The sequence below is a fragment of the Salvelinus sp. IW2-2015 genome, unplaced genomic scaffold, assembly GCF_002910315.2.
Source record: "Salvelinus sp. IW2-2015 unplaced genomic scaffold, ASM291031v2 Un_scaffold1113, whole genome shotgun sequence".
NCBI classification, from domain to species: domain Eukaryota; kingdom Metazoa; phylum Chordata; class Actinopteri; order Salmoniformes; family Salmonidae; genus Salvelinus; species Salvelinus sp. IW2-2015.
Window position 1 is genome coordinate 70,169 of NW_019942732.1, and position 23,831 is coordinate 93,999.

At 41.5% G+C, this 23,831-nt stretch overlaps 1 protein-coding gene across 4 annotated transcripts; it reads right to left on the reverse strand.

Annotated features, from left to right (window-relative positions):
• Nucleotides 1-200: 200 nt before the first annotated feature.
• LOC112069750 (complement receptor type 2) lies at nucleotides 201-8,381 on the reverse strand. 4 transcript variants are annotated; one of them, XM_024137113.2, is made up of 14 exons: nucleotides 8,192-8,381; nucleotides 7,841-8,044; nucleotides 7,378-7,474; nucleotides 7,234-7,307; nucleotides 4,778-4,999; nucleotides 4,256-4,435; nucleotides 3,980-4,153; nucleotides 3,546-3,791; nucleotides 3,247-3,432; nucleotides 1,348-1,444; nucleotides 1,153-1,226; nucleotides 787-966; nucleotides 427-606; nucleotides 201-328 (listed from the first exon to the last, which is right to left on the reverse strand). In XM_024137113.2, the coding sequence occupies exons 1-14, from the start codon at nucleotides 8,244-8,246 to the stop codon at nucleotides 315-317; spliced, it is 1,983 nt and encodes a 660-aa protein (XP_023992881.1). In that variant the 5' UTR covers nucleotides 8,247-8,381; the 3' UTR covers nucleotides 201-314. The 4 variants fall into 4 exon arrangements, with proteins under 4 accessions (XP_023992881.1, XP_070294788.1, XP_023992883.1 ...); XM_070438687.1 differs by lacking the exon at nucleotides 7,378-7,474 and having other exon boundaries at nucleotides 8,192-8,302; XM_024137114.2 differs by lacking the exon at nucleotides 201-328 and having other exon boundaries at nucleotides 427-506.
• Between the last annotated feature and the right edge of the window lie 15,450 nt (nucleotides 8,382-23,831).

Consider the following 23,831-nt stretch of genomic DNA (forward strand, 5'->3'; position numbering starts at 1 on the left):
ACATTTGTAGAGTCACACGTTTGATGCAGTCATTGTGTGCTATGAATATGGGACCAAATACTTAACTTTGAGTACTTTAATACACAAGTGAATTTTCCCCAAAACGTTTGGTCCCCTAAAATAGGGGTATATGTACCAAAAGTGCTGTAAATTCATGATAACATGATTCCAGAAGACAGAAGTTTTAAAGACAACAGTCATTAGGATATTAATTTATTATAATAAAATGTATTGAGTTTGATTATTATGGTAAAAGTTATGGTAAAATGGTTGAGTTGGCGACATTCAGTATAATGATCAATGGTATTAGACCTTCAGTAATACCGATCTGTAAAAAAAGGGACAATTTTATACAATGCACTCCAGTTATGTATCAGCCTACAAAGAGTTATATTGTCAGTAAATAGACCCTTCAGATTTACTCACATTGACATATGGGAAGGGCAGGAGTCCATGTCCCGTCCAGGCTGCATGTGACAGTGCCTGGTCCATTCATCACCATGCCCCTGAAGCAGACAAATGTCACAGAGTCGCCAAACTCAAGTGGAATTCTAATCCCTCTTGTCATTTGGGCATATTGTACTCTGGGATAGGGACATTTAATGTCTGTGAACAGAGATTAAAGAGTCAACATAAGCTTTTATTCTATTGGTTTTAAAGGGGTTGGTTCCTTAATATTACTCTCAGGGCCAAGTTCTCAACACTTAAGGGATGTTCCTAGTTTGCTAAAGGGAACAAAAACATAGCAAAAATAGTGCAGCTATAGAGTTTAACAGGAAATGGAACCTTTGCACTCTGGAGGTGGCGCACTCCATGTCCCATCTTTGGTACAGTAGAGCTCACTCGTTCCAATCAGTTTCCCTACGCGACACCGATAGCCAATTACAGTGCTGTAAACGTAAGGTGGTTCCAAATGGCCATTTAGCTCTCCATTTACCACCTCAGGAAGTTTAGCACACTGTACAGCTGAAAGTCACACACACAATGTACATTTACATGATTTAGATGACCTTTTTTTTTTAAAGATTATGGTGACAGAACTGAAGTTCAGGGATGTTCTAAACTAAAGCAAAGTTACCTAAAGCAATTGACCTATGACCCAGGTGTAATACTGTGTGGTGCAGTAGACCATCTAAAAAATAAATGTGACACCTTCACAGACAGGAACACGCCCATCCCAGCCATCATTCATGCAATTTCTTACATTCTGTCCAACCAGCTGATACCTGGTGTAATAATGGGTACAAAAAGTGATTTAATATGACAACGCATCTTTTATTTGTACACTGCAACAATTATGAGAGTAGCCTTAAGAGCAAAAAGACATACTAGCAGAATAGAACTTACCCTTCATTACAAACCCCTGTGGCTGTATCTCCAAACTCTGCACCGGTATAGACGAAATGACCAAAAGACATCTCTCCAGCTGATCCACATGATTTGCCTTCGGACAAGAAAATGTCATTAAATTACATTTTTCAGAAGGCACAAAACACACAAGCATTAACTACCACAGAGTGACATATTCTAGACCATCTATGGCTCTGCTGCCACCTAATGCTTAAACAAGAGAAGAATGTTCTTTACATACTGTAGTACATAGGAGGAAGAAGTATTAATGATGTGCCAGAGTATATGAAAAGTATATGTAGAGTAACTAACTGTACATATACAGTACCAGTCTAAAGTTTGGACACCTACTCATTCAAATTAATTTTTTTTAAACTATTTTCTACATTGTAGAATAATAGTGAAGACATCAAAACTATGAAATAGCACATATGTAATCATGTAGTAACCAAAAAAGTGTTAAACAAATCTAAATATATTAGTAGCCACCCTTTGCCTTAATGACAGCTTTGCACACTCTTGGCATTCTCTCAAACAGCTTCACCTGGTATGCTTTTTCAACAGTCCTGAATGAGTTKCCACATATTCTGAGCACTTGTTGGCTGCTTTTCCTTCACTCTGCGGTCCAAATCATCCCAAACCATATCAATTGGGTTGAGGTCGGGTGATTGTGGAGGCCAGGTCATCTGATGCAGCACTCTGTCACTCTGCTTCTTGGTCAAATAGCCCTTACACAGCCTGGATTTGTGTTGCATCACTGTCCTGTTGAAAAACAAAATGATAGTCCCACTAAGCCCAAACCAGCTGGGATGGATGATCGCTGCAGAATGCTGTGGTAGCCATGTTGGTTAAGTGTGTCTTGAATTCTAAATAAATCACTGATTTTGTCACCAGCAAATCCCCCCCACACCATCACACCTCCTCCTGCTCCAGGCTTCACGGTGGGAACCACACATGCAGAGATAATCCGATCACCTACTCTGCGTCTCACAAAGACACGGCGGTTGGAACCAAAAATCTCACAGTTGGACTCATCAGACCAAAGGACAGATTTCCACCGGTCTAATGTCCATTGCTCGTGTTTCTTGGCCCAAGCAAGTCTCTTCTTCTTATTGGTGTTCTTTAGTAGTGGTTTCTTTGCAGCAACTCGAACATGAAGGCCTGATTCACGCAGTCTCCTCTGAACAGTTGATGTTGAGATGTGTCAGTTACTTGAACTCTGTGAAGCATTTATTTGGGCTGGTAACTCTAATCAACTTATCCTCCGCAGCAGAGGTAACTCTGGGTCTTCCTTTCCTGTGGCGGTCCTAATGAGAGACAGTTTCATCATAGCGCTTGATGGTTTTTGCAACTGCACTTGAAGAAACTTTCAAAGTGCTTGAAATGTTCCGTATTGACTGTAAAGTAATGATGGACTGTCGTTTCTCTTTGCTTATTTGAGCTGTTCTTGCCATAATATGGACTTGGTATTTTAGCAAAAAGGTCTATCTTCTGTAAACCACCCCTACCTTGTCACAACACAACTGATTGGCTCAAACACATTAAGAAGGAAATCAATTCCACAAATGAACTGTTAATTGAAATGCATTCCAGATGACTACCACATGAAGCTGGTTGAGAGAATGCCAAGAGTGTGCAAATCTGTCATCAATGCAAAGGGTGGCTACTTTGAAGAACCTCAAATATAAAATATATTTTGATTTGTTTAACACTTTTCTTGGTTACTACATGATTCCATGTGTGTTATTTCATAGTTTTGATGTCTTCATTATTATTCTACAATGTATAAAATAGTTTAAAAAAAAAAAAAAAACTTGAATGAGTAGGTGTGTCCAAACTTTTGATTGGTACTGTACTTTCATCTATTCTGGCACATCATTTCATATGGTTTCTTACGTTCACATCTCAGAGTTACTGGCGTCCACCTCCCACTGACGCAGGTACTATAGTAAGTGCCTCTTACTCTCATGTATCCCAAGGCACAACTGTACCTGACCTGGTGACCAGGACCAAAATCTGCCTGTGCTCTACAGCAGTCAGAAAGGTGTGCGTTGGAGAGGTACGGTGGCACTCCACATCTGCCTACAGGAAAGGGAGATAGATAGAAATCACATCTGGTATAAAACTAATGCATCATAACATGTATATATATTTCAATGATCAAAGTGACAGATATTGGCTGGTGTTGTGTTTACCATCAGGCTTGGGGCTTTCAATTATATCATTAAAGGGCAGACAAAGTGGGAGCTCGGGCTGCCACTGGCCGTCTGGTCCACAGGTGAGCTTCTGGGCTCCAGTCAGGAGGAAGCCCTCGGAGCAGGCCAAGGTCACTGAGTCTTTGACCCTGTACACTGAGACAGTCTCACTCAGCTTCACACTGTTGGCCACTGAAGGAGCAGGGCAGGTCACTTCTGCTTGAACAACTTGTGGTTCACCTCCCTCTAGAATGATGACATTTCAAATGTTATTGTGGTTTTGTTTAATTCATTCTTGCATCTATAATGACAAAAAAAATATGTACCTCATCTTGGAGATAAGAGGAAAAATGACCTCGTACTTTGGTAAAAAGCACAACATTGAGACTAGACTTACAGTACATTCAACCCTTTGAAAACAAGAGATCCTTTACCTGGCACACATTGTGGAATCTCCTCCATCCATTCCCCAGATCTTGAACATTTTATGTGGGCAGAACCTTTTAGCAGGTTTCCTTTAGAGCAGGAAATGGTTACATCTGATCCAGGTCTTCTACGCTTGATGGATGGGCTACCATTTGTTATGTTTAATATAGGGCACTTAATCTCTACATGAGTAAAAAAAAAAGATAGAAGCAGGTTAAAACAGTTACAACACATTTGACACAGAGTCTGTATAGCAGTTGTCCTAATCATGTCAGGATACTTACGTGTGCACTGTGGAAGAGAAGGAGTCCATTTTCCTTTAACCCCACATGTGACAGTGTTTGATCCATCCAAATAATAAAGGTCCTTGCAGGAAAAAGACAAAGAATCTCCAGATCTATAAACTGGCTTCAACCCATTGATCAACCTCTCCCTCTTTTCCTTGGGGGCATTGCAAGTGATCTCTAGAAAAAAAGAAGCAGACGATAGCTCATAGAAGTTTGGTGTCTCTCTGTGGTAGACGGCCATGCCCTATCATTACAGAGCACTCCTAACAAATCATCACAGAAGAATGATAATTAGAGTTTCAAAAAACTATGCAACAGAACAGACACAGCAATGTCTCCATAGAGTGGGAGGTGGAATTACAAGAGCTAGGCACCACCATAACAAATCAAGGCTCCCCCAGCAATGAATATGGGCCAGATACCCCAAAAAAGTGAAAAGATTTCAACTTTGGGAACCCTTAAGTGATGTTGGGCACCCCTACTGAGTCAATGTGTTATTCAAACCAGGATGGACCTCACCTCCGACAGAGGGCAGACAAAGTGGGAGCTCGGGCTGCCACTGGCCGTCTGGTCCACAGGTGAGCTGCTGGGCTCCAGTCAGGAGGAAACCCTCAGAGCAGACCAAGGTCACTGAGTCTCTGACCCTGTACACTGAGACAGTCTCACTCAGCTTCACACTGTTGGCCACTGAAGGAGCAGGGCAGGTCACTTCTGCTTGAACAACTTGTGGTTCACCTCCCTCTAGAATGATGACATTTCAAATGTTATTGTGGTTTTGTTCATTCATTCTTGTATCTATAATGACAAAAAAAATATGTYCCTCATCTTGGAGATAAGAGGACAAACAGATGCCTCCATCGAGACAATGACCTCATGCTTTGGTAAAAAGCACAACAACATTATGGGTGCCTGTGATTTGGGCGATTTATACAAAATGTCATGCATAGAAGGGTCCTTTGGAGTAAGGATTGTTGACATATTTCACATTTTTATCTTAAAGCATAATTGATAAATAACTAATTGAAGTTGGAACATTTGTGAGATTTTGGCCTTTCTTCTTTCTCATCTGTAAATGCTAGAAAGCTAGAAATTGATGTCATATGAAGCTTTACTGTTCGCTCTGTAATATGAGTAGTAATTTCATTTCAATAATAATTTCCATGCATTCATTTGTTTTTTTAAATATAAACATAAATATTGAAGATATACCATTATTGATTTGGCTACATTTGTTTCATATTGTTGAACATAATATACTCTACAGGCATATCAAAGGTCCAGAGTGGGATCCCTGCTAGTTTGAAAGTTAAGGTCCATTTTATACAGAGAAATTGGCATATTAGGCAATGTAACCAATTGAAACCCTCGTTTTACTTGTATCAACGCAAATCCTGTAAATTACCAGCAGAGGGCAACCATTTTGAATCCAATTTCACATTCACAATGTTGGTAATGCTTACAAATTGCATCATAACCACTGAGMTATAATAAGAACTAGAAACTGCATCCAAGATGTTCCAACCGTTTTTTCAAGGAAATCTACTCAAGTTCCAATTCATGAACCGTCTATATCCGGGTTGCATCCGGTTTATACAGACCAACATCACATGCGCACCAGCAATTAGTGAGCACAGGCGACATTATCGCATCATCCAAAAACATAGCAGACCTTGGATGAATATAAAATGTTAATATCAACATCTAAGAGTGATGCAAAAATGTATATATATATATWTTTTTTTTATCTGCTGACGTGAAAATAATTGGAATAATTAAATGGATGTTTTGTGCACAAAGGTGATGACTAAAGTGTCTTATTAGGAATTTTCAAATCTGACTTCTCTATGTGCCCGTCTATAGAAACTGTCTTTCTGGGCCGGGTGTCAATTAAACTGCAGTACCGAAGCAAAACTGTAGGAGTAGTCGAAACCGTGCTTCTAGACAAGAACCCTGGCCCCTTGATCATAACTCTAAAAGTAGCAGAGATCCCACTTTAAACTTTGATATGCCCATAGAGTATATTATATTCAACAATATTAAGATATTCATATGACACCATTGTTTGCTTTGTAGCACCTACAGATAAAACATTGTGGAGTCTTAAAGCGGCAATAAGCAGCTGAAGCAATAACAAAGCGTTTTTCCCGCCTCTGTTTTGGTAAAAAGCTGAAGGGTGGGGCTGGAGAAATGTAAGCACTCTCAAATTCATAGACAGTGCTATGGATGCATGGACTGACCATCCAAGATATATAGTTTTAACCATGTAATAAGGCTACAGTGTTTGTTTACATTTACTTTGTTTACAAACATTGGAGTAAAACAAGCTTATATTTGGGGTTCTGATGGGGCACGAGAGTTGAACTAAGCCTATGCAGCATTTAAAAGTTATATTCTATAAGAATCACTGGGTACATACAAATTAATTATAAGTCAAAAAAATGTATGTAGCAGCAGATTTCCCCTCTAAATGAGGCATGGTTAGGCCAAAATGTCACAAATAGTCCAACTTCAATTGATTATGTCAATTATGCTTTAAGATACAAATATGTCAACAATCCTTCCTCCAAAGGAACCTTCAATGGATTCACTTTTGTGGGAAAAACAAGAAAAAAAAATGTTTTTTTTTGTTCTAGTTTGGTGAGGAATCACCCTTACGGGACATTAGCTAGGACATTATTACCCATGCTGTGGTAGCCTAAAGGAACATTTGTTTGTTTACATGATATTCTAATGCTTTTGTAACAATGGGACAATTACGGACTGAATGTCCAAGGCCAACATGGTCAAGTCTCAACAACAGGATCTTGGTGTGTCATGCCTACAATCAACTAGACAAGTACAGGGCATGCCAGTCTGGTATTTCATACAGCAGAACCTACTAAATTGATTAGGATGCATGTTATATGTCCTACTTAGAAAGGGACGGACCTGATCGCTGCATATTACTTTACGATTGATCATTGAATGGTGCATACCTTCACACGTGGGAATCTCTCCACTCCAGCCAGAGTCCTTACATATTCTGTATTCCATCCCCTTCATTGTAAACCTGTGCAAATATCAGAGATTAAGAAAAAGCACAGGCTATAGGCCTATTTCATTACATTCAAGACACTTACCCCTCATTGCATAGTGCATATGCCTTGTCCCCCAACAAAGTCCCCATATAATGAAAGTATCCATTGAATAACTCCCCAGCAGATCCACAGTTCTTCTCTGAAGAGAGGATGGGACACATTAGAAAACAGCAGGGCAGTCAGGGAATGAATCCAGGGTGAGATACTGTGCCAAATTCAACATAATAACCACAGGGAACTGTTTGGGCCAAACAGCACTAAGACAGGCACACTGCAGTCCTCAAGGACTGAATTGAATATAAATGTTATTCCCAAATGTTCTCTTTGCAACCACCAGAGGGCCCCAGTAAATGTAAGTGTCAAATTACATCTACTTGCAACAACAACCTCATCCCAGAGACAGTTGTAACCATAATGATATGATGGTATGACATTCATTGAACCAGTGTTATGCACAACAACAATATATACGTATCTAAATGCTTAGCTGTAGGCAATTACTTACTTTCACACTTCATGGTTAACTGTGTCCATTTTCCATCTTGACACTTGATAGAGCGAATGCCACTGTTCTGAGTGTAGCCCTCGGCGCATCTGTAGCGGACTTTTTCTCCATGGCTGAATATACCCTTTTTCGGTTTCATGTATATGTCCTCGAATTGCGTGTGTGGATAGGACGACGGCGCACCACATTTCGATGGAACTTGAGCTGTTTAGAAACAAATGAGCCACATTAGCAACAGTGGCAATTCAAATCACTGCGTTCATCCGATGAATATGTAAAAATGCAACAAATGACATTGTCAGTATTAAAGTGGACTGTGCAATGTTAATTTTACGAATACAACAATCTCACCTGAGGAATGTAGGGCAAGTGATAAGAAGAACACGACATTATAAACCAGATTCATCGTTTCATGTGCGTTCGGGTCTGTACGCTCACCCGTTTAAACGTTAATGAGTTTAATAAAATTGTATGTCGACTGGGTTATGTTTTATAGTTGGAGGGGAGGTGACGTAAAATGAGGAGTAMCCTTGTAGGCCTACGTAGCTAGGCTATTCAGATTTATTTACGTCAAGTAATCTGAGTTTTTCCATTGGTAATACTTAGACTCACTTCTATTTTGGAGTGAGTCTAAGTATCTAAAKATGATTTTCAGAAATCATGTATGATAAGTGGTTCAAGAAACACCCCAACACAGGAAGGAGTGAGTCAAAGTCAAAAACCAGTGGTGTAAAGTTCTTCAATTCTTGAAAAAATACGTCAAAATACTTTAAAGTGCTACTTAAGTATTTTTTGTGGTTCTGTACGTTACCATTTATATTTGACAACTTTTACGTTTAATCCATTACATTTCTACAGAAAATAATGTACTTTTACTCCATACATTTTCCCTGACAACCAAAAAGTACTCATTACATTTTGAACACTTAGCAGGACAGGAAAATGGTGCAATTCAGTTATCAAGAGATCTGGTGGACTCACTAAACACAAATGCTTCGTTTGTAAATTATGTCTAAGTGTTGAAGGGTGGCTGGCCATGGCTATCTGTAAAAAATGGTGCTGTCTGGTTTGCTTAATATAAGGAATTTGAAATTATTTATACTTTTACTTTTGATACTTAAGTATATTTTAGCAATTACATTTTCTTTTGATAGTCAAGTATTTTGAAAACCAAATACTTTTAGACTTTTACTCAAGTAGTATTTTACTGGGTGTCTCACTTTCACTTGAGTAATTTTATTTTAAGGTATCTTTACTTTTACTCAACCATGACAAGTGTGGACTTTCTTCACCACTGGCCAAAAAATGGTTGAATCAACATTATTTACAAGTCATTTCAACCGCCAAAATCTACGTGATGATGTTGAATCAATGTGGAAAACTAATTGGATTTGCAAAAAGTAATCAACGTGAAAGACATTTTGTATTTTTTTTCACCCAACTTTTTACCTAAATCCAATGACATGGTGCATATTCTTTTTTTTACTTCACATTGAATTCAAATGTAAATCAAAACTAGACATAGAATTTACGTCTGTTCCGAGTGGGTTGTATGTTTTACAACCCCATAACAGCATCTGCAGTAACCAAGTATTCCAGCCACTCTCTTCCTATGAAGAGGCAGTTGCTATTAAATAAAACAATTTTAGGGTAGGAATCTAGGCTAAACTGGGCTGGGTCTTCTGTTCCAAGATCATCAGGAACAGTCGAAGGTGGAGGCGACTGTGGAGCCATTATCCTGGCAGCGCTTGTGGAAGGGTGGGGCTCTGAACACCAAGCTTGCTGGAGTTTAGCAGCATCATCGTGTAACAGTTTAACTTTAGTCCGTTCCTCGTCCTGACCGGGGCACGAACCAGGGACCCTCTGCACACATCAACAACAGTCACCCACGAAGCATCGTTACCCATCGCTCCACAAAAGCCGCGGCCCTTGCAGAGCAAGGGGAATCACTACTTCAAGGTCTCAAAGCGAGTGACGTCACCGATTGAAACGCTATTAGCGCGCACCACCGCTAACTAGCTAGCCATTTCACATCGGTTACAATCGCTGTTGTCTTGGCGACAGCCTCAGTGGTTTAATGCTCCTGCTGCTCATCGCTCTCCTTTGTTTGGGTACTTTGGCGAAGCCAATCTTAGCCTATTTAGCTAGCTCGAACCAAATAATATGCCAAGGCAATTAACACTAATGCTTTTTACAGCTACAGTTGAAGTCAGAAGTTTACATACACTTAGGTTAGAGTCATTAAAACTCGCTTTTCAACCACTCCACAAATTTCTTGTTAACAAACTATAGTTTTGGCAAGTTGGTTAGGACATCTACTTTGTGCATGACACAAGTAATTTTTCCAACAATTGTTTACAGACAGATTATTTCACTTATAATTCACTTTATCACAATTCCAGTGGGTCAGAAGTTTACATACACTAAGTTGACTGTGCCTTTAAACAGCTTGTAAAATTCCAGAAAAGGATGTCATGGGTTTAGAAGCTTCTGATAGGCTAATTGACATCATTTGAATCAATTGGAGGTGTACCCGTGGATATATTTCAAGACCTACCTTCAAACTCAGTGCCTCTTTGCTTGACATCTTGGGAAAATCAAAAGAAATCAGGCAAGACCTCAGAAAATAATTGTAGACATACACAAGTCTGGTTCATCCTTGGGAGCAAATTCCAAATGACTGAAGGTACCATGTTCATCTGCACAAACAATAGTACGCAAGTATAAACACCATGGGACCACGCAGCCGTCATACCACTCAAGAAGGAGACGCGTTTTGTCTCCTAGAGATGAACGTACTTTGGTGAGAAAAGTGTAAATCAATCCCAGAACAACAGCAAAGGACCTTGTGAAGATGCTGGAGGAAATAGGTACTAAAGTATCTATATCCACAGTAAAACAAGTCCTATATTGATGTAACCTGTAACCTGTAATCGATGTAACCTGAAAGGCCGCCATAAAAAAGCCAGACTACGGTTTGCAGCTGCACATGGGGACAAAGATCGTACTTTTTGGAGAAATGTCCTCTGGTCTAATGAGACAAAAATAGAACTGTTTGGCCATAATGACCATCATTATGTTTGGAGGAAAAAGGGGGAGGCTTGCAAGCAGAAGAACACCATCCCAACCGTGAAGCACGTGGGTGACAGCATCGTGTTGTGGAGGTGCTTTGCTGCAGGAGAGACTGGCGCACACCACAAAATGAATGGCATCATGAGGGAGGAAAATTATGTGGATATATTGAAGCAACATCTCAAGACATCAGTCAGGAAGGTAAAGCTTGGTCGCAAATGGGTCTTCCAAATGGACAATGACCCCAAGCATACTTCCAAATTTGTGGCAAAATGGCTTAAAAACAACAAAGTCAAGGTATTGGAGAGGCCATCACAAAGCCCTGACCTCAATCCTAGAGAAGATTTGTCGGCAGAACTGAAAAAGTGTGTGCGAGCAAGGAGGCCTACAAACCTGACTCAGTTACACCAGCTCTGTCAGGAGGAATGGGCCAAAATTCACCCAACGTATTGCCGGAAGCTTGTGGAAGGCAACCCAAAACGTTTGACACAAGTTAAACAATTTAAAGGAAATGCTACCAAATACTAATTGAGTGTATGTAAACTTCTGACCCACTGGGAATGTGATGAAAGAAATAAAAGCTGAAATAAGTCATTCTCTCAACTATTATTTTCGCATTCTTAAAATAAAGTGGTGATCCTAACTGACCTAAGACAGGGAATTTTTACTAGGATTAAATGTCAGGATTTGTGAAAAACTGAGTTTAAATGTATTTGGCTAAGGTGTATGTAAACCTCCAACTTCAACTGTAGATAGCTAAGAGTGAAACAGCTTCAACTGTAATCTTGACCCTGCCCTTACAATTCAAAATCAAATATATTACAGCTRAAGTTATTCACTTAGCCTACCACAGAGATGAGAAGCGATTTTCCCCACTTTTTATGGAAACCCAAAGGAGTCATACGACATACCTAAATGCCCAGTGGCTTTCCATAGCCCCCTTAAAAACACAGCAGCACACCCTGTCCAATGTGCGCAGGGGAGATACAGATTTGTTTTGCGCCAACCTGTCACTCAGTCATTTGAACTTTTTTGCTATTTTTATATAGGGACATAAAACTGAGGGGGCTAAAGTTTGAACTGAGGGGGCTAAGCCTCCTGTAGCCCCCTCATGGAGCCATGCCCGTATCAGCATTTGATCAGCATTTAATGATGAACAGCTCACAATTTCAGTGTCCATCTACTAACTACACTCACTATTAAGAAAACACAACATTTTGTACTTTCACTATTCAAAAATGAGAATCAGAATTTTCCTCAATTACAAATAGAGTAATACAAGTTTCTATGCAACTCATGACATTGCACAACACCTTCTCCACACCTTAAGGTGTTGTTGGTTTAGGACTTTAGATAAAGGGTAGCTCCTGTTGTGGTACAATTAAGTATTTTACAGTCTTTTGGAAGATGCCTACACTGATACACAAACAAGGGTGTGAAAGTGTTGGGTATAGCATGACAACTATGTTACAGTGCACCACAAAGCAGCTACTTTAATTTCAGCCATTAGTGGTTGTCTCTTCCCTGGCTGTACATATTCAAATGTGAATCAGTAATACATTATATCAAAGCACTGTTAGAAACCCCTAGCTGACTGAACCAATGAAATATTTCTAAGAATGATTTTGTTTACTTTACAAGGGCACTTAAAATATATATTTATTTATTTATTTAACCTTAATTAAATAGGCAAGTCAGTAAAGAACAAATTCTTATTTACAATGATGGCCTACCAAAAGGCAAAAGGCCTCCTGCGGGGACGGGGGCTGGGATTAAAAATTAAAAACAAATATAGGACAAAATACACATCACAACAAGAGAGACACCACAACACTACATAAAGAGAGACCTAAGACAACATAGCATGGAAGCAACACATGACAACACAGCATTGTAGCAACACAACATGACAACATGGTAGCAAAACAACATGGCAGCAGCACAACATGGTACAAACATTATTGGGCACAGAAAACAGTGCAAAGGGCAAGAAGGTAGAGACAAGAATACATCACGTGAACAAGCCACAACTGTCAGTAAAAGTGTTTCCTGATTGAGTCTTTGAATGAAGAGATGGAGATTAAGGTCCGGTTTGAGTGTTTTCTACAGCTCGTTCCAGTCGCTAGCTGCAGCGAACATCGACCCAGGGATGTGTGTGCTTTTGGGACCTTTAACAGAATGTGACTGGCAGAACAGGTGTTGCATGTGGAGGATGAGGGCTGCAGTAGGTATCTCAGATTGAGATCTAAGAGGGTTTTATAAATAAGCATCAACCAGTATACTACAGAGTAGTATAGAGTGCAGTGATGTGTCCTACAAGGAGCATTGGTGGCAAGTCTGATGGCCAAATGGTAAAGCACATCTAGCCACTCAAGAGCACCCTTACTTGCCAATCCATAAATTATATCTCCGTAGTCTAGCATGGGTAGGATGGTCATCTGAATCAGGGTTAGTTTGGCAGCTGGGGTGAAAGAGGAGCGATTACGATAAACAAAACCTAGATTTAACCTTAGCCTGCAGCTGTGATATGTGCTGAGTGAAGGACAGTGTACCATTTAGCCATACTCCCAAGTACTTGTATGAAGTGACTACCTCAAGCTCTAAACCATCATAGGTAGTAATCACACCGGTGGGGAGAGGGGCATTCTTCTTACCAAACCACATGATCTTTGTTTTGGAGGTGTTCAGAACAAGGTTACGGGCAGAGAAAGCTTATTGGACACTAAGAAAGCTTTGTGTTTGAGCGTTTAACACTAAATCTGGGGAGAGTTCAGCTGAGTATAAGACTATCATCTGCATATAAATGGATGAGAGAGATTCCTACTGCCTGAGCCTAGTTGTTGATGTAAATTGAGAAAAACGTGGGGCCTAGGATGGAGCCTTGGGGTACTCCCATGGTAACAGGCAGTGGCTGAGACAGCAGATGTTCTGACTTTATACTAGGGCTAAATCAATATCAATAATTAGAGGTAATTACTTCCCTCAATAACGATGTAAAAACGTTTAGATTCATTTTCGATAATGTTGATATAGAATAGTTAGGTACAGCAGTCCATTTCACCTCTGTGATGCAGCAGGAACGTGCGGAGAAGTGACAATATGCACGTGGAGAGGTATACTCCCACTAAAAACCACTTAGCACCTCGAGTGATGGAGTAGACACTATTAACCAGCAGCTTCCAACGAAGAAATTATTGAATAAAAAGGGTTAAATTGTTTCAGTAATTTGGAAGTGGTTTGGATTTTTGAATTCCGACAAAGAGCAGAGCAATGTTCGGTGCAAATTGTGCCATAGACAGGTGGCTACGAAGTCTGGTAATATGACAAACCTTTTTCAACATCTGAAGCAAAATCACTCTTTGGATAAACGCCCCTCAAGCACCAGCCAATCTAGTGATGTTTGCCCGAAGCAGTCAACACTGACAGCGTTTATGCCCTACAAGCAAACATCAAAAAGACAATCACAAATGCTATTATGCATTGCTAAGGACATGCTACAAATTAGCACAGTGGAAAAGGAAGGTTTCAAGAGGCGTATCAATGTAATTGACCCCAGGTACGTGCTCCCTGGCCGCAAACATGGAACAATGTTCCTTCAAGTATAATTTTGTGTAGCTCACATAATCATTTTTTTTTAACCTTTATTTAACTAGGCAAGTCAGTTCTACTTATTTACAATGACGGCCTATCGGGGAACAGTGGGTTAACTGCCTTGTCCAGGGGTAGAACGACAGAATTTTACCTTGTCAGCTCGGGGATTCGATCTAGCAACCTTTCGGTTACAGGCCCAACGCTCTAACCACGGTTTGTTCAGGCATTCTTGAGTTTGAAGCAGATATGCACCTTTTAAACATTATTGGATTAATATTGTGATAATTATCGTTATCAAATGTAAAAAATATATAGATATCGTGATAATTTATTTGCCATATTGCCAAGCCCTACTTTATACACTGCAATCTTTGAGGTAGTTAGCAAACCAGCCCAAAGACCCCTCAGAGACACCAATACTCCTTAGCCGGCCCACAAGAATGGAATGGTCTACCGTATCAAAAGCTTTGGCCAAGTCAATAAAAATAGCAGCACAACATTGCTTGGAATCAAGAGCAATGGTGACATCATTGAGGACCTTTAAGGTTGCAGTGACACATCCATAACCTGAGCGGAAACCAGATTGCGTACCCGAGAGAATACTATAGACGTCAAGAAAGCCAGTCAGTTGATTATTGTAATGTTTTTCCAACACTTTTGATAAACAGGGCAAAATAGAAATAGGCCTATAACAGTTAGGATCAGCTTGATCTCCCCTTTTAAATAAAGGATGCACTGTGGCTGCCTTCCAAGCAATAGGAACCTCCCCAGAGAAAAGAGATGGGTTAAATAGGTCAGAGATAGGCTTGGCGATGATAGGGGCGGCAACCTTAAAGAAGAAAGGGTCTAAACCATCTGACCCAGATGTTTTTTTTTTAGGTCAAGTTTAAGGAGCTTCTTTAGCACCTCCGGCTGCAGGGAGAAACTTTGTAGTGGGGCAGGGGGAAAAAAGTGAGGAGCATGGGGAATAGTCGCATTAGAAGGGGTGGGAGATGAGGAAATGTTGGATGGGCAAGGAGGCATGGCAGTCAAATAGGAATCCTGACTTAATGAAGTGGTGATTAAAGCGCTCAGCCATATGCTCCTTGTCAGTAACAACCACATCATCAACATTAAGGGACATGGGCAGCTGTGAGGAGGAGGGTTTATTCTCCAGGTCTTTAACCATTCTCCAGAACTTCTTAGGGTTAGATCCACAGAGAGAGAACTGCTCCTTAAAGTAACTTTAGCCTTCCAGATAGCCTGAGTACACTTATTTCTAATTTGCCTGAATGAGAGCCAGTCAGCCTGAGTATGCGTGTGCCAAGCGATTTAACAAAATGGAATTATTGAGGTGGAGTAACTCTGCCAGATCTCATTTTCTTTATGGGCGCGTATTTGTTAACGATACCAATGAAAAAAGAAGGTCCATGCATCTTCGACAGAGGGGATCAAGCTGATTCTACAGTCATGGCCAAAAGTTTTGAAAATGACACAAATATTAATTTCCACAAAGTTTGCTACTTCAGTGTCTTTAGATATTTTTGTCAGATGTTACTACGGAAGTCTGAAGTATAATTACAAGCATTTCATAAGTGTCAAAGGCTTTTATTGACAATTACATGAAGTTGATGCAAAGAGTCAATATTTGCAGTGTTGACCCTTCTTTTTCAAATCAAATCAAATTTTATTTGTCACATACACATGGTTAGCAGATGTTAATGCGAGTGTAGCGAAATGCTTGTGCTTCTAGTTCCGACCAATGCTAGTAATAACCAACAATAATCTAACCTAACAATTCCACAACTACTACCTTATACACACAAGTGTAAAGGGATAAAGAATATGTACATAAAGTATATATGAATGAGTGATGGTACAGAACGGCATAGGCAAGATGCAGTAGATGGTATAGAGTACAGTATATACATATGAGATGAGTTATGTAGGGTATATAAACATAAAGTGGCATAGTTTAAAGTGGCTAGTGATACATGTATTACATAAAGATGGCAAGATGCAGTAGATGATATAGAGTACAGTATATACATATACATATGAGATGAGTAATGTAGGGTATGTAAACATATTAAGTGGCATTGTTTTAAGTGGCTAGTGATACATTTTTACATAATTTCCATCAACTCCCATTATTAAAGTGGCTGGAGTTGAGTCAGTATGTTGGCAGCGGCCACTAAATGTTAGTGGTGGCTGTTTAACAGTCTGATGGCCTTGAGATAGAAGCTGTTTTTCAGTCTCTCGGTCCCTGCTTTGATGCACCTGTACTGACCTCGCCTTCTGGATGATAGCGGGGTGAACAGGCAGTGGCTCGGGTGGTTGTTGTCCTTGATGATCTTTATGGCTTTCCTGTGACATCGGGTGGTGTAGGTGTCCTGGAGGGCAGGTAGTTTGCCCCCGTGATGCGTTGTGCAGACCTCACTACCCTCTGGAGAGCCTTACGGTTGTGGGCGGAGCAGTTGCCGTACCAGGCGGTGATACAGCCCGACAGATGCTCTCGATTGCGCATCTGTAGAAGTTTGTGAGTGCTTTGGTGACAAGCCGAATTTCTTCAGCCTCCTGAGGTTGAAGAGGCGCTGCTGCGCCTTCTTCACAACGCTCTGTGTGTGTGACCAATTCAGTTTGTCCGTGATGTGTACACCGAGGAACTTAAAACTTTCCACCTTCTCCACTACTGTCCCGTCGATGTGGATAGGGGCTGCTCCCTCTGCTGTTTCCTGAAGTCTACACATCCTTTGTTTTGTTGACGTTGAGTGTGAGGTTATTATCTGCACACCACACTCCGGAGGCACTCACCTCCTCCCTGTAGGCCGTCTCGTCGTTTGTGGTAATCAAGCTACCCAGTAGTGCCGCAAACTTGATGATTGAGTTGGAGGCGTGCATGGCCACGCATTGTGCGTGAACAGGGAGTACAGGAGAGGCTCAGAACGCACCCTTGTGGGCCCCAGTGTTGAGGATCAGCGGGGTGGAGATGTTGTTACCTACCCTCACCACCTGGGGGCGGCCCGTCAGGAAGTCCAGGACCCAGTTGCACAGGCGGTGTCGAGACCCAGGGCCTCGAGCTTGATGACGAGTTTGGAGGGTAATATGGTGTTAAATGCTGAGCTGTAGTCGATGAACAGCATTCTCAAATAGGTATTCCTCTTGTCCAGATGGGTTAGGGCAGTGTGCATGTGGTTGCGATTGCGTCGTCTGTGACCTATTGGGTCGGTAAGCAAAATGGAGTGGGTCTAGGGTGTCCGGTAGGGTGGAGGTGATATGGTCCTTGACTAGTCTCTCAAAGCACTTCATGATGACGAAGTGAGTGCTACGGGGCGGTAGTCGTTTAGCTCAGTTACCTTAGCTTTCTTGGGAACAGGAACAATGGTGGCCCTCTTGAAGCATGTGGGAACAGCAGACTGGGATAAGGATTGATTGAATATGTCCTTAAACACACCAGCCAGCTGGTCTGCGCATGCTCTGAGGACGCGGCTGGGAATGCCGTCTGGGCCTGCAGCCTTGCGAGGGTTAACACGTTTAAATGTTTTACTCACCTCGGCTGCAGTGAAGGAGAGCCCTGCCACATACCTCTTGTGTCTGAGCTGTTGAAGTGCGACTCTACTTTGTCTCTATACTGGCACTTAGCTTGTTTGATTGCCTTGCGGAGGGAATAGCTACACTGTTTGTATTCGGTCATGTTTCCGGTCACCTTGCCCTGGTTAAAAGCAGTGGTTCGCGCTTTCAGTTTCACCGGAATGCTGCCATCAATCCACGGTTTCTTGGTTTGGAATGTTTTAATCGTTGCTGTGGGTACGACATCGTCAATGCACTTTCTAATGAACTTGCTCACCGAATCAGCGTATTCGTCAATGTTGTTGTTGGACGCAATGCGGAACATATCCCAATCCACGTGATCGAAGCAGACTTGAAGCGTGGAATCAGATTGGTCGGAACAGCGTTGAACAGACCTGAGCACGGAGCTTGCTGTTTTAGTTTCTGTTTGTAGGCTGGAAGCAACAAAATAGAGTCGTGGTCAGCTTTTCCGAAAGAGAGGGCGGGGGAGGGCCTTATATGCGTCGCGGAAGTTAGTATAACAATGATCCAAGGTTTTCCAGCCCTGGTAGCACAATCGATTATGCTGATAGAATTTAGGGAGTTTTGTTTTCAAATCCCCAGCTACGATGAATGCAGCCTCAGGGTGTGTGGTTTCCAGTTTACATAGAGTCAGATAAAGTTCGTTCAGGGCCATCGATGTGTCTGCTTGGGGGGAATATATACGGCTGTGATTATAATCGAAGAGAATTCCCTTGGTAGATAATGCGGTCGACATTTGATTGTGAGGAATTCTAAATCAGGTGAACAGAATGACTTGAGTTCCTGTATGTTGTTATGATCACACCACATCTCGTTAATCATAGGCATACACCCCCGCCCTTCTTCTTACCAAAAAGATGTTTGTTTCTGTCGGCGCGATGCGTGAAGAAACCAGCTGGCTGCACCGACTCCGTTAGCGTCTCTCGAGTGAGCATGTTTCCGTGAGCAAAGAACGTTACAGTCTCTGATGTCTCTCTGGAATGTTACCCTTGCTCGGATTTCATCAACCTTGTTGTCAAGAGACTGGACATTGGCGAGTAGTATGCTAGGGAGTGGAGCGCGATGTGCCCCTCTCCGAAGCCTGACCAGAAGACCCTTCGTTTGCGCCTTTTACGGCGTCGTTGTTTAGGGTCGCCGGCTGGGATCAGATCCATTGTACTGGGTGGAAGGCAAAACACAGGATCTGTCGGGAGAGTCATATTCCTGGTTGTAATGATGGTGAGTTGACGTTGCTCTTATATTCAGTAGTTCCTCCCGACTGTATGTAATGAAACCTAAGATTACCTGGGGTACCAATGTAAGAAATAACACATAAAAAAACAAAATACTGCATAGTTTCCTAGGAATGCGAAGCGAGGCGGCCATCTCTGTCTGCGCCGGAAGTAGTCAGGACCTCTGCAATCCGCCCAGGCATGCTGTCAATTCACTTCTGGGCCACATCCTGACTGATGGCAGCCCATTCTTGTATAATCAATGCTTGGAGTTTGTCAGAATTTGTGGGGTTTTGTTTGTCCACCCGCCTCTTGTGGATTGACCACAAGTTCTCAATGGGATTAAGGTCTGGGGATTTCCTGGCCATGGACCCAAAATATCGATGTTTTTCCCCCCGAGCCACTTAGTTATCACTTTGCCTTATGGCAAGGTGCTCCATCATGCTGAAAAAGGCATTGTTCGTCACCAAACTGTTCCTGGATGGTTGGGAGAAGTTGCTCTCGGAGGATGTGTTGGTACCACTCTTTATTCATGGCTGTGTTCTTAGGCAACATTGTGAGTGAGCCCACTCCCTTAGCTGAGAAGCAACCCCACACATGAATGGTCTCAGGATGCTTTACTGTTGGCATGACACAGGACTGATGGTAGCGCTCACATTGTCTTCTCCAGACAAGCTTTTTCCGGATGCCCCAAACAATTGGAAAGGGGATTCATCAGTGAAAATGACTTTACCCCAGTCCTCAGCAGTCCACTCCCTGTACCTTTTGCAGAATATCAGTCTGTCCCTGATGTTTTTCCTGGAGAGAAGTGGCTTCCTTGATGCCCTTCTTGACACCAGGCCATCCTCCAAAAGTCTTCGCCTCACTGTGCATGCAGATGCACTCACACGCCTGCTGCCATTCCTGAGCAAGCTCTGTACTGGTGGTGCCCCGATCCCACAGCTGAATCAACTTTAGGAGATGGTCCTGGCGCTTGCTGGACTGTCTTGGGCGCCCTGAAGCCTTCTTCACAACAATTGAAGCGCTCTCCTTGAAGTTCTTGATGATCCGATAAATGGTTGATTTAGGTGCTATCTTACTGGCAGCAATATCCTTGCCTGTGAAGCCCTTTTTGTGCAAAGCAATGATGACGGCACGTGTTTCCTTGCAGGTAACCATGGTTGACAGAGGAAGAATAATGATTCCAAGCACCACCCTCCTTTTGAAGCTTCCAGTCTGTTATTCAAACTCAATCAACATGACAGAGTGATCTCCAGCCTTGTCCTCATCAACACTCACCTGTGTTAAGGAGAGAATCACTGACATGATGGCAGCTGGTCCTTTTGTGGCAGGGCTGAAATGCAGTGGAAATGTTTATTTTTTTTGTGGATTCAGTTCATTTGCATGGCAAAGAGGGACTTTGCAATTAATTGCAATTCATCTGATCACTCTTCATAACATTCATCTGATCACTCTTCATAACATTCTGTAGTATATGCAAATTGCCATCATACAAACTGAGGCAACAGACTTTGTGAAAATGTATATTTGTGTCATTCTCAAAACGTTTGGCCACGACTGTATACCAATTTATAGAGGCCAGGTCATGAAGGAAGGCTTGCTCATATTTTTTTTTTAGCAAGCGCATCTGACATATCAAGACAGGTCGTTTCACTGGGCAGCCATTACGAACACAGGCTCTAAAACACTGATCACTAAGATCATTACAGAAAACACCAGACTGATACCGATCAGGATTATTTGTATGGATAACATCAAGGAGAGTAGCCTTTTCTGGGTGTTTGGAGTCATATCTTGTGGGATTGGTAATAATCTGAGAAAGATTTAGAGACTCATTGCTTTAGGATTTGGTCAGGTGGTTTAATCATGTCCCAGTTTACCTCACCTAGCAGGACAAATTCAGACTTGGTGTAAGGGGCCAGGAGAGAGCTTAGGGCATGTAGGGTACAGGCCGGTGCTGATGGTGGCCGATAATACCCAGCAACAGTCAACAATGAGTTATTTGAAAGCTTAATGCATAAAACCAGCAAATCAAATTGTTTTGGGACAGACTTGGTGGAGACAACCGAGCACTGAAGGTGTTCCTTGGTAAAGATTGCCACTCCATTACCTTTGGAAGATCTATCTTGCCGAAAAAGATTATAACCAGAAATGTTATCAGTGCTCAAACACTTTCTTAACCACGTCTCAGTAATGACCAACACATCTGGATTGGAGCTGTGAACCCACTCTTTCAATTGATCCATTTTAGGTAATAAGCTTCTATTTTAACAATAGAAATATTTTAACGTGCAGAAAACCCAGGCTTTTACAAGAGCAGAAATCAGTGAAGCAGATGTCAGATCACAAAACAGAATTGGGGCTAGCAACAGTTGATGGGCCAGAGTGTACATTACATGCACATTTCCAGATATAATCAGCAGTAAAACAATCAGGGCACGGCAGAGGACAGGGAGAACTCTGCAGTGTTATTTATAACATTTGAATGTGCATTAGATGGCAACAATATCATATTGTACAGCAATTTCATCAGCCGGCAAGAGGTGGTTAGAATAGGATGGGAGGCCAAGAGTCCGTGTAACCAAGAGTCAGAGTCCCGAGTGTAGGAACAAAGCACGCAGGAGTCATGAAGCAAATAGCATACAGCACAAGAGAAAAATATAACGACTTGGGGCTAGCCATTGTAAGTTCAGAGTCACTCTCCCCAACAGTGCGTGTGTGCTGGAGGCGAGCGAAAGCTCGGGAGAGAGGGGGGAGTGAGGCGGGGATACCTGTACCAGACAGGCCATGGCAGACGGTAAACAGATCGCCAGGTAAAATCCAAGCAGCAGTGCAGCAGGAGTAGGTGTCACACCCACCCCATTGACCCAACCCATTTCCCCTATGACAGACCAGTCCGGAAAAAAGTGTATGGTTGCAATCAGTTAACGGTCCCAATCCCCGCCACCTGTCCTTTACGTCTTTGACAGACGCAACTTATATTAGTCCTAGATGTGTCACGGGTCATATCCTAGGTTTAATAAGAAGGTTGAGTGATTTATTGGACATATAGTGCATTCAGAAAGTATTCAGACCCCTTCCCTTTTTCCACATTAAGTTACAGCCTTATTCTAAAATTGATTAGATCATTTTTTAAACTCATCAATCTATACACAATACCCCTTAATGACAAAGCAAAAAACGGGGTCTGAATACTTTCCAAATGCACCGTAGGTTATTATTCCCAGGAAGCATCCCTCAGAATCTTGCCCTATATCCAGGGTTCTACCACAGGCTTGCCCTGGCTTTAGATAAGACAGGAAGAATTGCTGGAAACATCAAAACAGGAAGACACCACCCAATGAGCTCACTAAATCTGGCCACGCCCACACTGTGTACCAGAGAACATAGTCAAGTCTAACTGCCATGAGCAAGACATTCTGACAGATACATTCATTTATTGAATCGTTTACACTCATTAGATCAATATTCCAGTGATTTAAAATATTTTACAGCATAGTGCTAGTATACAGATCAGTATACTGTAGTCTTACAGGCTACTGTCTTCTGCCTATTTATATAATAACATAGCCTTGCAAGAGCCACAAAAGTAATGCTACTAAACACAGTCACAGAGGCACTTTAGAGCAGCATTACATTTAACATATATAATTATGGCAGTAATTAACAATAAAATACACATGGGTGGGCAAGATCAGTGAAGTTTAAGTATGAAAGTACCTACAGTATCTTTCCTTATGCTGTGCTTTTTCAGAATGCAAAATCATGCAGATAACGTTAGGAAAAGTAAAAACAATGTCCTTTTAACAAATTTAAGAATAAATGCTGGCATTAACTGGAACTACAGTAGTAGTTGCCATTTTAGCTGAAGACGTGTAATGGATGCATCTATAATGCAAATAAATTGGTATTTCATAACATGACGATAAATATGTAACCAAATTGCAGAGTAAAATGTGAACTATACACACACACAGAAATGTAACCTGTGACAGTAACATGTGACTAACTAATAACATGAATCCCTGAGCTGAAATGTTAAATCCTGTATGGTGGTCTTTCAGCCTAACTGAGGAAAAACAAAGCTGGTCACAAGGCTGTTCAAAAATGATGATATTCAACTTAAGAGGTACATATATTAAGAGCTTAAGTAATTGTACATTATAGACAAAGGATAAGACATTGTTTGTAGTAAGTGCTTTGTTTTTTATAAAATGTTCAGTGATACCATGTGGCAACCCATTCCATAAGGGACTTAGTGTAAAATAAATTGCAATCGACAAATAACTTAATGACTCTAAAATCTACTAAGACAAATATCCTCAAAGATATCCTCTATTTAACATTCCAAAGTTCTGATTGGAGTAAATTCAACTTTGAATGTTGATAAGTGTGTGTGCAAGCAAGGCCATGTTTTTCTCAAATCATCTCGCTCTTCACCCTCACACAACCACAATATCTATCTAACAGATGTCAACAGAAACTAAACAGCTGTAGAACAAATTCTGGCCACTACAACAACCACACGCTGTGACTATTTGTGGCTG